We start from the raw sequence: 16,843 nt of genomic DNA, 5'->3' as shown, positions 1-16,843 counted from the left end.
ACGAAAGTCTACGTGTAACATTCGTAGACCTGAGCTCTGCTTTCGATTGTGTCGATCACATCATACTATGGGATACACTGCAGAGTATAGGAATAGATAATCAAATTATACAGTTTATTAAGGAGTTGTACCGAAATGCAGGGGTGAGAGTCAGGTACGGGAGGGATGGGGCATGTTCAGATAGGTTCAGTATTAACAGGGGAGTTAGACAAGGGTGCATCCTTGCACTCTTTCTTTGTATATTATATATAAATAGTGTGGCGGAGCATCTGAGAAATTTTCAGTATGATTACCCAGCAGTGGGGGGAGGTCTGCCACCCCAATCCTCTTATATGCAGATGATGCTGCGATATTATGTCGCACTTCTATCGGCATGCAGAGGGCCCTGGTGGAATTCAAATACAGGTGGACTTACCATCAATGTCTCAAAGACATATTCCATGAGATGGGGTGCCTCCCGGAAATCCTGTAAGGTAATTTTTCTGAATCAGAACAAGATAGAAAAGACAACCAACTTCTGTTATCTGGGAGTAAATATTGATAGCAAGGGAAACTGGGTAAAGGCGGCCCATGCAAGAAATCTGGCATTTAGCAGAGCCAGTGGAGCACTGAAGTTTTTTTCAAGCAAATTAGGGGGCCGCCCGGTAAAGGAACTTATACAATTATATATAAGGCAAAATGAGTCTCCACCGGCACCTATGGTGCAGGGATTTGGGGTTTTATTAAAACTGACCAACTACAATTGACTGAAAACAACTTCATACGCTATCTCCTCGCTACACCCAAACCCAATCTTTTTCAGCCACAAAGAATTGGGGATCCCCCATATAGAGGACACGATTAAATCAAGCCCCCTTCGTCTATGGCACAAGATTTGGACAACCCCGGAAACACTACTTAATAGGGAGGTGATTTTAGATTGTCTGAAGCTAGATGGAGCCCAAAACATTAATTGGCTACGTCACGTTAGAAAGATGGCCATCGACATTGGTCACGAAGAATATTTTGAAAATCCCTTATGTCTGGAATCCATCTCAAAGCAGACTCTTAAGAAGATTATACTAGAATATTTGGACAATAAAAGGTGGATGGTCGAAAAAGATAAATTCACTTATAGGACAAACGAGGCGCTTCTTTTGCATAGTGGATTAAAATCATACTTAATCTTTGAGTGTAGTCCCTTTGCTAGACTGTTATTGTCTCGATTTCGTGCTGACGTTCCCTAACTGCAACAATTGGTCCAAACAGCTGGTAAAATGTCCCTGTGATGGGTCTTTGGACCAATCAAATATCCACTCTATTCTTTTTTGCAGATTTTACTTGGCACCAAGGAAACAGTTTTTAAAGCCAATATTTATTAAATGGGGTATCGGGGAATGTACAGCTGCCTACTGCAAGTTGAAACTTCTGGAGACTGTTTTTGAGATTAAAGCAGTGGCACCATATTTGAAGACCCTGATAGCCTTGAGAAAGACCATGTAAATTGTAATATATATTTTAACTTACTATCTTTTTGTCCTGAAGTACCGCAATTTGCACAAAACTATTAACCACTGTGATAATGAAAGCTTTCTTTTAAAAAAAAACGTTAATCTTTTTTAATATGACATCAAATGTATTGTTATGCAATCTGTGCTTTTATGATTTTGTCCAAAATCGAATAAAGCTATTTAAAGTAAAGACTGGCTTGGTTGTGTGTTTTTTTTTTTTTTTTGGTGAGGTCCAGGCAGCTGCACACTTTTTAAAGGCCACTCTCATTTTCAGGTTTGCAAAATTATTTTCGTTACGGCCCTACAGCTGCACATTGCTACTGGGATGCACTCTCGTCCACAAATATTATAATGAGTTTTGCTGCAAATGTGCATGCGCAAATTGCAACCAGCATTGATTGATTTTTCTTTTTCTATAATAATCATTCAAAGATGACCACTGTGCCACACTTGCATACGCACTGCGCGCATCTTCTAATGAATATTCTTAAAGCATAAAAAAAAATTGTTAACGCATGGATTACTGCCACGCAGCAGCCATCTGGAGGTAAAAAAACCCAAGCCTTTAAATCCAATACATTTCACAGGTGAGACCTCTGCTTTTTCAAAAGGTGTTTGAAAATGGAGTCCTTTATGAGTAAGTTATGTGCTCGATTATCTGTTAGTATGTGGAAAAGATAGATGTAGAATTGCAGAAGGCAAAATGATTATAAAATGTCTTTCTACATAACTCTGTCCTTCCCCCTGATCGAGGGGCATTGACCATGATGATTAAACTTCCACCTATGTTTTTTTTAGGAAATGTTCCCTCCTTTCTATGTTCAATAGAGCTCAGCTGGGTGTTTAGTACTGGCGTCTGGCACTATACCAAAGTAAATGAGTGGTTTATCCAGGATTGTGAAGTCTGACAAATTTGGCATCACCCATCACCTCAACTTAATGACCCACAGATAATTTGGTGATTCTAGCGATAATCTCCAGTTATTAGGCTGAAGAGGAAGGTGAGTGCGTCTTATTTAGGAGTTATTTGGACTTTGATGTACATTGAGCTTTTCTGGGTAGTCTAGGATCCATTCCTATCGTGACCTCTCTACCATGATGCAATGAAGCTTTCTACAGTTGCAGTTTCGAGTTCAATCCCCATTTTAGCACCGGTGGGCATACAGATGGCCTTGAGGAACTTTGATATGAAGATGTTCCAGTCACTGGATGAGGATCTCAGACATTGGTATTTGTAGGCAACTGCTGATAAACAGTTTGAAACTGTTAAAGGAGACTATTCCTCTTCGTTGCTGTTGACTGGGCTGTATAGCTTCTTACATAGGCAGAGAAGAATGATGAACAAGGTATTATGTCTGTTAGTATGGAGTGCAAATCTAGTCATTAAAGTACCGGAGTGGACAAAACCTTCAGTCGGATTCCAGATCAGCTCTTGGCTAGTGCTGACTGTGAGCCAGTATATTTCATGTACAGTTTCTTGAAGGAACCATTGAGAGGCGGGCCGTGTGATGGCAAATTCATGCCTGTTGCACATTACGATATCTGATAGAGTCGGCATTGGGTGACGGTAAGGCAGGCAATCTAGCCGATCCCTGTGGATCACCTCGTGATCACTTGCAGATGCCTTATGGGCCGTTGACTCATAAAAGAATTAGATCATTAATGGGCAGTCCCTCTGATGCTTGCTTCTCATTGTTTCTATAACAGTAGGATGTAGTCGTCCATTTCAAAAGTCGCCTGCAGGAAGATTAACACCTTAGATGCGGCGCAAATATCCCTCCCCAGTGCTGCGCTGTCCATTGGAACTAGTGCTGAATGGACGTCCAATGGACGTGCGCAGCACTGGGGAGGTAGTGCTGCCGTCGGCCAACGCCCCGACGCAGCACTTAAGAGGCTAAGATCGATAGACGCCACTAACACAGATTCTGTTCTACAGTGAGTGCTGATGCCACGTGCGTTGTTCAAGACATCATGATCTAGATCTGTTCTCAGATGATTGCAGATTACCCAAAGATCATTCCTTATTCTAGTCGGCCAATGTTGAAAGCTGAGAACCTGTATTGCTTATTGTCTCAGCCTAGATGTTGTATTCTGCCATAGGAAAGTCTTATTAGAAGTAGGGCTTTGAAGGAGGAGGCTTATAAACGCAACCATCAGTTAAGTATAGCCGCAGAGAGAGAGAAAAACACATAAATGTGGGGGGGGGGAGGAGGAGGGATAGAAGGAGAAAACCAACACCAAGGAAGAAGGAGTGAGATAAAGGGGCAAGGAGTGTGTGGTAGTGGATTGAAGAGGCCTGATGTGAATACAACTCTACATAGCCTTGGTATTCGATGTGAGCTTTGGCCACAGGCAATCCTTCTTTTACAAAATATGCTCGGTACAGACCCCTGGATTAAAAAGTTAATGTAGTTGACCCATTCAAGCTTTTGTATTCTTTGCAAACTGATTATCATAAAGTTAGCACACAACCTCTATTCCGATGGTAATCGATCTTGAACTTTGGTCTGGGGTGCATCCCTCCTCTTATAAGTTCCTTGGAGGCCTGTTCAAGGTGGCGCTGCCTTCCTCTGATATCATATATAGCACTAACTGAGGATTGGCTTGAATCTTTATAACTCCCTTTTTCGGAACTAGTTCTTTGACAGCACTTCACTTACCCAGCTGCCATGAACTCTAGTTCCTGGCGACATCACTGGATTTAATATGCTGCTCTTATGCCTTTCAGAGGCTGCATCACTCTCTAATGCCATCACATTCCATTCGCTAACTCTCATTAGGTATCGTTTACTTGCCTCTCCTTCAGAAACGCGCCACGGACAGGACTCCTTTGATCCCTCCCACCAGGGTTTGGGGAACTTAATTTAATGACTTAACTCCACAATGAGAGTTGGTACTGTGGTTTGCATTTTATTTGGAGAATTGTTTCTTCGCTACTTTACTCAAAGCATTGAAAGAAGTGGCCATTTTGAAAAAAGTGTAAAAGGTTATTTCTTATAAAAACTAAGAAGGGAAGGCTGCAAGGTGCAATACATAAGCGAGAAGCTGCTGATACAAGCTTTGTTACTGTTTGGGAACGTTGCACAAAAGAGATTGGATTGGATGGGAGACTTTAAGGACGAGCAGGGAAGCTGAAGCTTCTGGCGCCATCCAGCTTGTATCGCGCAGCTAACCTCAAGGTTGGCCATGACCTGGCTGTCGGTTATTGTTCTGCCTTGAAGCACTTTAAACGGGGAGGTTTCGATTGTAGACCGTTTAGTTGTCCTGGAGTGTTCTCATCCCAACCACGTCTCTTGGCTGTTGGTTTTCTTTCCTCGCGGTTCGTTACGCTGTGTTTTTGTAACTGCCTTGATCTTTGCTGTCAGTTGAGATGCTTAGGCGAATTGGATACTTGGGCTACTTTGCATCATTTATGAAGATCTCGATGACTACAGAGCTGAGCAGTTCACTTGCAGTGCATCTGCTATCCTATTCAGAAGCCCAGCTTCCTTATATTCGCTGCAATAAACATTTGCCCCTCTTTGCTCTTAAATTGAGCTTTTTTGTTCTTCAGATCCATCTTTGATGGCGCTGAGGCCAACATAACTACTGAAAACAAGCTTCTGCTTTATGTATTGACTTGCTCAATCGGAACAACAAGAGCATGTTAAGTCTTCGAGGATTGAGAACACAGAATGAATGCACAAGGGCTCTTGAGCCACCAGTTACAGGAGCATCAATCAAAACAAGTACAAATTATACCATTCAAATGTACATATCACAGAACAGAAATAAGTCTGGATTTCTGATTGAACTCACCATCCCAACTCTTTTGCTTTGTCTGCATTTGCTACCCTTCCTTCTTGCTGTAGATCCCCCATGTTACAATGACCTCTTTTTCCTCTCTCCTCCCTCTTACACTTTGCAGCCCCGTTCATCCTTGGTCACGCCCTACACCACCAATATCCACCCTCTCATGTCCACTGTATCGGGTCCCTCTTCCGTGGCCTCCAATGTCCATTCTCTTTGATTCCTCTTCCACATCCTCCCTCTGGTGTCTAGTCTCTCATGTTCATTCTATCAGGTGCCTCTCTCCATATACAATGTGTCTGCCTCATCCCTCCTCCCCTACAGTACTCATTATGTGTTTCTCTCTGTCATTTTCACACTCATTTCCCTCTTTCTGTAGCCCAGCCACCTACTCCCATCTTCCACTTTCGTGGAGTTGGAACCTTCTTCCCAATTCTACAGTTCAGCAAAGTGTTCAGCTTGGAAGTGGTCTGCTTGTCTCTATAAATGAAGCCTGCTTTTCTCTAGACATTTTTAGGGCTCACCTAGCCAGCGCATGCGCAGTCTCTGCAAGACATGCTGTTTACAAACAGTGGGCTTATAGCCCACCCATAGCTTACCATTTGTTAGCGCCAGTGTCGCTCTCATTTAATTTGTCCCCTATTGTCATGGCATGCGGGTGTCCTCTCCTCTTCCTGTAGTTGTCCATCCACCGCTCCCGTTTGTGAAGCTATTGTTTTCTTTGTGTTCAAGGGCTCCAAATGAGTGTTAGTGTTTTCTGTGACTGGGGGGGGAATGTTTTGGCATTGTGCATCATTCCGTCCATTATCTTGTGTGTTTTGCTGTTCACCCTATGTGGGAAGGGTATTCCCAGACGTGGGTCCCTTGCTCACTAAGCCACTGGAGTCAAGCTATCCGGGCTGAAGACGGCTGGAATGCCAGAAACCGGTCCTCGGATGCTTGATTCCGGTCCAGGGAAGACATGGCTTGGCAGTTCGGGCTGGACTGTTCTCATGAGGCCCAGGGTCAAGACTGATTTGCATATGGCCATGTCTGAACTGGGGTGGCTTGGTGAGCAAAATAACAATGGATCAAACCCAGATCAGTGACTTTGGGTGAATGCTTTGCCATTGTCCATCATTCTGTCCATCATCTTGTGTGTTTTGTTGTTCACCCTATGTGTGAAGGATATGCCCAGACGTGGGTCCCGTGCTCACTAAGTCACTGGAGTCAAGCTAACCTGGCTGAAGACGGCTGATAGCCAGAAAGCGGTCCTAGGATGCTTGATTCCGGTCCAGGGAAGACATGGCTTGGCAGTTCGGGCTGGACTGTTCCCATGAGGCACAGGGTCAAGACTGATTTGCATAAGGCCATGTCTGAACTGGGGTGGTTGGTGAGCAAAATATCGGTGGCTCAAACCCAGATCTGTGACTGGGGGTGAATTTTTTGCCATTGTGCGTCATTCCGTCCATTATCTTGTCTGTTTTGATTTTCAAATACAAGCTTGTAGGTAGATGCTGTGCTCCACAATCTCCTGCTTGTGTAGCTGATATTTTAAACCTCTTTATGTCGTGTTTATTTTTTTTTTGTATCGTTAGGAACTTCTGTTCTTGGTTCTTTAATAGCTAGACTGCCTGCTGCACTTACAGTTGTACTCTGCAGTTATGTATCCTGCAGTCGCCTCCACTTGTTTCAAAGAGTTGATTTTACCAGTGACTTACGGCGAATTGAAAACGAATGTGCATTCCAGTGAGAAACATGCAAGATCATGTTCAGAATGTAGACATTTAACTTAATCACTGACTTGTTGTCAAATTTTTGAATTTGGCAGCCACTAAGCCCGCTGCTCTTAGTTGCAATTATTTCTTCTGAGCTGGTAGAGCGTGAGGGAAATGCTATTCTAATCGGATATGAAAAGCTTTTACTGTGATAGAAATGAATAGCACGAAACAATGCTAATGTCATTTTTTGTTTTCCAGCTTGCGCAGTTGCTGGTCTCTGGAACTGTATTACAATCAACCCCTTGAACATAGCTGCTGGGGTCTGGATGATGTAAGTGCCATCACAAAGTCTTTTAAAACGTCTTTACTAATCTATACCCAAGTTTTGCATGCTCCACATAAATTAAACAAATGTATTGTCTAACAGAAATGTACCAAGTCATACCAGGACCTATCGCAAACCTAGTTCTTTGAACATCAAGACCCAAGATGTAATCTCATAATACAAGAGCTAAAATATAAATCGCAAGATGACACTCCTTATTAGTAGCGTAGCTGTTTTTCACCATTATTTTTGTCCCTTTCCTTTGTACATTATTCATCAAATTTGAAATGGATACCTACTGCTAATTAATGCAACTTTTAATTTGTGCCTTCGAAATGTAGATGGGGGTTAGAGAGAGAACCCACATTTTTTTTGCTACCCCTGCTGCCTAGTATGCACCCTCGCGAACACCAGTCCTCATTCACGCATAACCAAGCCACCATACCAACATTCAGAGATGCAGAATGGGAACCAGAAGTCCGCTGCAATTTTTTTATATCCTGCATGTGAATATGATAGATTTAATTTGACATAAGATCTAATTCTTATAATGTCAAGTTCTGTATCTAGTTAAAATTTCATATATTTAAATAAATCTTTCTCAATAAATTTGATCAAAAATAATTGACGGTTGATTTAGTTGAGTAGAATCTGTTTTAGCTTCAGTAATATTGGCAAGACAACCAAGATATGATCTGTATAAACTTAGCAGTATGTGATGGGAGCAGAGAGGATCAGTAGTTCCTTAGAATGATTATTCATTCATTGAAAGGTGGTCCCTATCCGATCCATTTATTTTCCATTAGAAGTCCTACGTTGGGCAATCTACGGCCCACCCTAGGTTTGCCAAGCTGAATGATTAATCTTGTGGAGTGCCATCAACCTTTTCCAAGACTTGAATATTGGAGGAACCTCACACTTCTGTGATGAGGAATTGTCATGTTAGTCCTTCCCTCATCTCCCAGTGTGTCCCCATCAGTAACACGTATTGTGTAGGACTGTGTTGCTGGGGAATATTATGGTGCTTTTAATGTAGGACAGGTTCGTTGAACTAGCCATGCTTTTTTTGAGTGCCTAAAAGGTGGTTGGCCCTTCCCTTGCATCCTGGGGCTACTGAAGCATGCAGCAAAGTCTTCTAACCCCAAGCTAGCACCGACAAATTGTGGGTTGTGCCCAGTTCGAAGGGGAGGAGCCCACAGGTTTATCTGGTTCCAGGGACATTGGATTACGTTTTATTTTTTAAATAGCAGAGTGGTACAGCTTCCAGATGCATGAGAAGTAACAGTGCTACAGTTTTCTCCTAAAGGCCACTGTGCCTCGATCTCTTATGCTGGCATTACACAGTCAGAATATATGCAGCCATGGGGCAGGAATTACTGGCAACACAATTTGCACCATAACCTGGACATTGTCTTTTCATCCGGCATCCCTCTTAACCATTAGCTATTTGTTTTGTTCGCATTGACGAATAAATATTCCTGTTCTTGGTATCCTTCTGTACCCAGTTGTTCAGTTTTGCACACAGTGCTGACACAATGATTTTTACAAAAGCATGTTTTCGCACAGTAAAAAAGTCCCTGCCCCAAGACGAAAGTAGACAATGGACCTATGAGCAAAGGGTTGTGCAAGTATTTCAGCCAGTGAGTAGATTGACTGCTTTTCTATTTTTGTATCTTCAATGTGTGCAGCTATGCTTTTGTCAGATAAGATGAAAACTAGGCCAGTTATAAAACCAGAAACTGTTTGCCTAACCTGGCATGGCTGAAATGAACTCTCTTTCCTTAAGGTTGACCGCCTTCGTTCTGTTCCTCTGCGAAGCTCCGTTCTGCTGCCAGTTCATCGAATTTGCGAACATAGTGGCTGCAAAGGCAGATAAATTGCGACCATGGCAAAAGGCCATCTTTTACTGCGGGTAAGGAATGACTTTCTTTTTCACTTTCTTCATTTCGTGAGTTTCAGGTGAAACATGTTTAGACTGCATGGGATTTGTGGTTGTTGTGGTTCAGTGGAAATCATTCCTGGAGTCTGTGTTTGACTTGATGGTGACCGGTTCAAATCCTGAAGGTCCCCTCAGCGTTTCATCCATCTGAGGTCCATAAAACGAGATCAATTTCCACAAGATGCTCCAAAGGGGGAACATGTACCTTACAAACACACATTGTGTCCTCCATTCACATTTGTGAGGTGTTGTGTTACTGTTGTGTTACTGTTTAGAATGCCCAGGGATCTCCCGTTTGAATCTCGGCAGGGTTGATTCAGCCTTTCTTCCGTCTAAGGTATTGAAAGGATTGCTGTTGGAGTGAATAATAAGCTCAATAAATGTATTGCTAATGACTTTGTGATTGTGTGAAGTTGTGATTTAGGATTACTATCACTGTAGCTTACGAGTAAGCTCCCTCTAATGGCGAATGCATCCAAACCTATGCAGAAATTAGTCTAATTGGTTATGATTTTTCCTTTTTGCATATGATCGTCTTAGTGGATACATTTTGCTGCAGTTGTCTTTAAGGCTGTGCAGTGTTTTGTTCACTTCAGTTGCCAGTGGGTATGGTAGAGGATTGAACTGTACCTCATTTAGTCCTCAGGGGAACTGTAGGTGACTCATTTTCAGAATATTGAAACCCGAAGTAACAGGACATGCTTTCACAGTGTCATTCTAGATGTGTTAAACTACTCTTCTGTCCTCAGGCACACTCCGTCTCCCATTGTTTCAATTCTTCTGCAAGCTCTCACCAGTACTCATTCTCTTTCATGAGTTACATTTCCTGAGAACACACGCAATTCTGTGGTATTGTGCTAGTTGAAGTACAGTCATTAGTATCTTTGTGTGTGAAGTTTGCAGCAATCGAAACTGGAGGGAGCACATTTTGAAAAGTGTTAGGCTATGCATTTGATTAGAGTACTATAACATTTTACTAGAAAGTTAGGGGAAATGTAACTCGGCCCTTGAGATAAGCGTGCTACGTAAGATTTTCGGTCAGAACTATAAGGGGCTGCCAAGCTCAATTTTTGGGACTTAACAATGGTGTTTGAGGGCCTTTTACCACTAATGCCTCAGAGCCTCACCTACTATGGCACTGCATAATGGGTGCCAAGTACACCCCTTCGGCATTTGAGACTCTGGGTAATGAAGCGAGACGTCAAAAGCTTCTCATGGAGGTATTGTAGTGATTGGAGGCTCAGAAATCAAACACTTGTGCAACAGAGACAATAAATGCGTTGCAGCTCAGGGTTTATCTTCATAACAAAAGAGGAGGTCTTTTATTTTACACCATATTGAATACTACACGATTTAAGGTCAGTCTGCAATAGTGTTTTAAGACCTGTGCTAACCGATTTTAATGACACAGAATATAACTTTTTAGTTGTGAGCTCACTATGACTTGTTCAATGGTTCTGTAACCCAATGGTCAGTTCACTCGTGACCGGCTACTAAAGAGTTTATTCAGTGCTTCAGTGTGTAAAGTAAACAAATATCCATTAATTATAGTGGTAGAGAGACTGTCCGTGTTTGGTTTATCTGATGTAATGAATGCGCCTCGAGACCCTACGGGTAGGTAGCGCGCTCTATAAATGTCTTGATTGATTGAATGCCCGGAACGCTTGCCCGCTTGACCCACAGACTACAGCAGCGCAAGACGTCCTGCTTGTAGTTCACATCGCCAGTGCAGCGGGCAGCCCGACCCCCTTTATCTGTTGGACGAGGAACGCAGCGACACCAGCAAGCAGCAGCTCATGCATGCCACCCCCAAAACAACAAGGAACCTCCCGCTATTGCCAGTTATACGTCATTCGACTGTGGTGTCGGCTCCAGGCATTGTCGACACAAACCATCCACTTCTGCACCAAAGTTAGTTATGCTAATAGTCTTGCTATTGGGCGGCCAGCTTGGCGGTCCTATTCAACATGGCCAGAAAACTTACAGGGAGGCTAGGAAACCTACCCCTTGACCTGGGTTGGTGCCTGTTGGTGTCAGTCTGCTCTTCGGTGTTCCATAATCTGGGCACATTAGATGGGATTCTCCCGGGGCAATGGTCTCCCTGTAGGGTGAGGCACTCCTTCCAATCACACTAGACAGATCCACAGTAATTTCAGCAAGGTGGTGCAGGCTTTCAAGGACGCCATCCCTGGATCACAGTAGTTCGTCGAGTGCTCTCTGGAGCACTCCATCTGTTGGTAGTGAAGAAACTAGAACTGAAACGCAAGGGATAATTTGTGTCGCACTCTTGTAGTCCTTTTCCAGAAAACGCATGTTTAGTACACTGCCACTTGACACCAAATGGTTCGCAAAAATTCTGGCTAACTGCTTAGCCTTATTGACCCCGAAATTAGTCGCTCCGGAACAGGCTGGGTTCATACCAGATAGGAATCTTACCTACAACCTCCGTACGGTATTCGGAACAATGCAACATATCCGACAAGACATGAGAGCCATAGTGGTATTCCTGGACATAGAGAAAGCTTTCAGTTCAGTAGAGTGGCCCTTCCTGTGGCATGTACTGACCAGAATAGGACTTGGTGCCGCATTCCTCCAAATGATAGGGGTGTTGTATAATGCCCCATCAGGACGTATACGGCTGGGGAACCTTGTCACTGAGGCCATTTTCATCTGCAGGGGAACCCGGCAGGGATGCCCCCAGTCCCCAACGTTATACGCCCTAGTCGCGGAGCCTTTGGCATGTGCTCCCAGGGAATACCATGGACATGGAGGGCTCAGGTTTCCCACCTATGAGATTGTGGTTTCTACGTACATAGATGACACACTACTATACGTGAGACACCCAGAAAATAACCTCTCCCCGGTCCTCAGAGAAGTGGTGCACTTTGGTGCTCTCTCCGGGTTAAAGGTCAATTGGACAAAATCCATAGCCTTTCCGTTCACCCCTGCTACTATGCATTTCGAAATGGAGTATCCATTGCAATGGTCTGACAACTCGGTCATGTACCTCCAGCATCAGACTGCACACACACTCACATTGTGTTCCGTGAGAATTAGGGTGCTGCTGTCACGAAATTAGAGGACGATGTCGAAATATGGATAGGACTGCCGCTATCATTAATTGTCAGGGCCTCGGTCATGAAGATGGTGGTGTTGCCTAGATTCCTATTCCTGTTTGTAAATATACCAATAGTGCTGCCACGCTTCTTCTTTGCCAGAATCAACAAATCACTGATGAGATTGGCTTGGGCGGGGAAGCAGGCACCGGTCAATGGCGTGTGCTCACCCTGCCGTATCAACTGGGAGGACTAGGAGCGCCTGATCTGGAGTTGTATTATAGAGAGGCGCAGGGAGCTCAGGCGCATGGCTGGGTGCACGGGGCGGATAATACACCATACCTTCGACTCTAAAAGCTCTTTGCTGACTCTCTCCTCCTCCCAGCAGTTATTCTGGAGCCAGTTGATCGCAGACAGGCATTCTGGACTCGCTCAACTCGACGAGACATGCATGGCACAGCCTATTACAGCAACAAGCGGGGGCACTACTATATTCTTCTGACAGACAAGACAGGAAAGACGGAGGGGTAATATGAGCGATGCGGGCGCTGGACATACACACAGCAGGAGACTTGTTCGTAGATGGGGATGCAAAAACGTGGGAGGAAGCCACCGGCCCGCAGAAGCTCCCACCTTGTTTCAACACTTTTAGTTCCACAGGGTACGCAGGGTTCTACAACAATAGCTGGGGGAAGACCTAAGCGAACCCCCTGAAGTTAAAGAACTCTTATACCTTATTAAAACTAAATCTCCCCATAAGCTCGTCTCCACCTTATACAAGTTAGCAATGTTTCACAGAGCAAATCCGTATACAAAAGCCAGGCTGGCCTGGCAGCGAGATCTGGACATGCCGATAGACGACGCCATGTGGTCTTATTGCTGCACCAACACAAAGCGCATACCGTTACACACAGACTTATACACTTCAAATACATTAATAGGGTTTATTACACACAGAAGAGATTGCAGAGATATGGGCTAAGGGATGAGGCGACCTGCGAAAGATGCCACTCCCCAGTGGCGGATTTCAATCACTTGGCATGGGACTGCCCGGGCGTCTCCCAGTATTGGGTTAAGGTGTTCCGGGAGCTGAGCGTCATAGTTGAGTTCGAGATTGCTCCCGATCCTGCCATGGCCCTGCTAGGCTACTCTAAACAGTTACAGAAAGCCGGCCGCAGACTAGTCGACATGGGCCTACTGATGGCAAAACGTAGGGTGGCAATGTGTTGTACAAGGGGCCCCTTGCCCACAATGACACAGTGGCGACTTGATGTCCTCTGTTGTTGTACGCAATCAGAGAACTTTAGTGAACTGAATCCCCCCACCCGCCCTCACGGAGCAGACAAAAGAACTTCGGGGGCTTGTACACTTCATACTTAAACAGAAAAGCTGACAGTTCGACGGAGAGGGCAATGACAGAACCTGCAGCAGGCACGGAGACCCTCACTACATATGGGACAAATCACTCACATGAAACAGTGCACACACGGCATGTAGGGATAGTAGTAGAGCCCCACATTCTGGAGGGTGAGGCGGGGAGACATATTGATGTTAGAGATATTTGGGGGATGAGACCCGGTATAGATCTGTAAAAGGAGGGCAGTTCTGTGGTTACATGCCAACACACCCAGTGAGGGTCCCGACAGCGGCAAGTGGTGCTGACATCTCTTGGTTGGTTATAACTTATTTTTTTGTAAAATAGCTATATTCACTGATCAGCAGTAGACGCAGCCTAAGTAATAACGAGCGCCAATATTATTACATGTGATGCTGCCCTGCCTCGGGATGAGGGTGACAATGTTGTGTATAGAACCTTGGTTTTATAAGTTGCCGAACCCCCCTCCCCTCTACGATAAAATGTGCACCCCCCCCCCTGATCCTTCTCACAGAACGCAATATAACTCTGCCACCCTTTTCACATTTAAACCCCCCACGAAGGACAGCTGCCTCCACCGATATCATCCCCTTAATCTTCCCATCTATTGCCAGCACAGTAATGCTAACTTAAAAACGGCTCAACCTAAGCAGCCACAGCAAAACTTCACCCTATTGCTTCTAAATTGCAGGTCTAGACGAACTATCCCCTGATGTCCTCTTTCTAACCAAGACCTGGTTAACCCTAGACTGCGACCCAGATGTAATTCAAGCCTTGCCATCGGGCTATCAAATCGAACGCCGGGACCGCCCATGCGGGAAAGGAGGAGGCCTCGCCATTATCTATAAGGCTATCTATCAATGCCATTGCACCTCTGACCCAATCCCGGACTGTGAAAGCTTGTCCTTCTGCCTCAAACTGACTTCGAACGACAGCTTAACAGGGGCTCTTATATACCGCCCGCCAGGCCCACTGAACCACTTTCCCTCCTCTTTACCTTCGTTCCCTGCAGAAACTGCCATGTTCTCCTCGAATTACACACTGTTGGGTGACTTCAATATTCATTTTGATGTCCGCACCGACTGCACTGCCAACGAGCTCGTCTCTAGTCTAGCCGTGATCCAATTACAACATCTAATAAAGTCGCCTACTCACGACAAAGGTCACTTGCTTGACCCAGTCTTTACCAACTGCCCCACTCTAACAGTCGGCTCCATTACGCCCCTACCCTGGACGGATCACCATTGAATCCCCCTTAACTGGTCTACATGAAAAGCCACGCCCCCCCCCTCCCACTACACGGAAGATCAGAAATTGGTCGAAACTTCCGCTAGAGTCGTGGTCTCGCCTTCTCTCTAATTCCAAACCTACCCTCTCCAAAAACCCTGAACAAAATAGCACAACTTTTAACAAATGGCTAGAGGACTCCATTGACACTATCCTCCCCGTAAGAAAAACCAAGCTAAAAAGAGCCCGAGAAACCTCCCCCTGGTACTCGGACAAACTCAGGGCACTGAAACGACAGTGCAGAAAAATTGAGAGAAAGTGGCGCCTGGAATACGCCTTCACCGACAAAGATACAGAGAAAATATCAGAGCCTATAAAACAGAAATAAACTCTGCTCAATCCATCTACTATAATGGGAAAATCATGGCAGCTAGGTCTAAACCCAAAGACATATATCAAGTAGTTAAAACCCTTTCTAAAATCCCCCCCACCTACAATCACAACCTACGACTCCATCTCCTGTTGCAACAAACTAGCTGAGTTCTTCTTCCAAAAAATAAATAAAATATTGTCCTCATTTGCAACCCCCAACTCAGAAGCTGTCACACCACAACCCACAAGCGCCATTGAACATCGTGCGCAAGTTCACCTGAATGAATTTCCATTATTAGACCTGGAATCACTCAAATCTCTTGCCCTTCAGGTAAAATCTGGTTCCCCCCTCGACCCTGCACCCCTAAGATGATTAATATGGTCAACCCGATCATTCTTTCTACTCTCCTGGACTTACTCAACAGTTCCATCTCATCAGGGGTGGTCCCCTCCGCCTGGAAACAAGCAATGGTGAAAGCATTGTTAAAAAAACCGAATCTCAACCCATTAGACCCTAATAACTATCGCCCAATTTCCCTGCTACCATGGGCAAGCAAAATCCTGGAGAAGTTTGTCAATCTCCATCTTACCAATTACCTTGAGGAGAACCTCCTACTGGACGCCACCCAAACAGGGTTTCGCCCTAGAAACGGCACAGAAACAGCGCTGTTAGCCGTTACGGAAGAAGTTAGGAGGATCTTGGATCGAGGGGGGACAGTGGCAGTGGTCCTCCTCGATCTAAGCGCAGCATTCGACACAGTATGCCACAAAACCCTGCTATCCCGACTCTTCGATCTAGGCATCTCAGGAAACGCCCTTGACTGGCTAAGTTCATTTCTCAGCAACAGAACCTTCCAGGTCTTTGATGGCGATTCTTACTCTAAAAGCCGGCCCCTAAACTGCGGCGTACCCCAGGGCTCCTCATTGAGTCCCACGCTGTTTAATGTGTACATGAGGCCACTGGCAGGCGGCGTCCAAAAATACGGTATCAAGATCATATCGTATGCGGACGACACCCAGCTGGTGGTCTCCCTGACACAGAAAAGCAGCGTGCTCCCCCAATCCAATCTGGCAGCTTGCATGGAGGATGTCAAAAGATGGATGACAAAGTCATCCTTAAAACTCAACGGTGATAAGACCGAGGTAATAATCCTCGGCCCTTCTCCTTCCACCACACATGACCAGCTATGGCCCGCAAGTTTAGGACCAATGCCAACTCCGAAGGAAGATATAAAAAGCCTAGGAGTATGGCTAGATAACAAACTCACACTAAATACTCAGGCAACAAAAACAGCTGCAACCTGCTTCGGGATTATCCGAATGTTGAAAAAAATCCGGCCAATATTACCCCTTGAAGCCAAGCAGGTGGTCATCCAGGGCCTCGTACAATCTAGGTTGGACTTCAACAATGCTCTATACTTAGGAGCCCCAGAGTATGTGTTGGAAAAACTGCAGAGAACACAGAACTGTGCCGCCCGTACTCTCCTCCAGATCCCACGCAGACAGTCAGTCAAGGCAGGGATCAGATCTCTCCACTGGCTCCCCGTCAGAGAGGGAATAAAGTTCAAGG

The 16,843-nt window shown here is 44.9% G+C and overlaps 1 protein-coding gene across 1 annotated transcript in view; it reads left to right on the top strand.

Moving 5' to 3' along the window:
* The window catches only part of CACFD1 (calcium channel flower domain containing 1), a 42,109-nt gene that overhangs the window by 13,393 nt on the left and 11,873 nt on the right, over nt 1-16,843 (top strand). The window contains exons 2-3 of the mRNA XM_086924722.1: nt 7,238-7,310; nt 9,091-9,216. Coding sequence (XP_086780848.1) covers nt 7,238-7,310; nt 9,091-9,216 — 199 coding nt within the window. The remainder of the gene's footprint in view (nt 1-7,237; nt 7,311-9,090; nt 9,217-16,843) is intronic.

The sequence above is a fragment of the Lissotriton vulgaris genome, chromosome 5 (genome assembly GCF_964263255.1).
Source record: "Lissotriton vulgaris chromosome 5, aLisVul1.2, whole genome shotgun sequence".
NCBI classification, from domain to species: Eukaryota; Metazoa; Chordata; class Amphibia; order Caudata; family Salamandridae; genus Lissotriton; species Lissotriton vulgaris.
The sequence above is the reverse complement of the archived record's forward strand: the minus strand, read 5'-3'. Positions and strand labels throughout refer to the sequence as shown.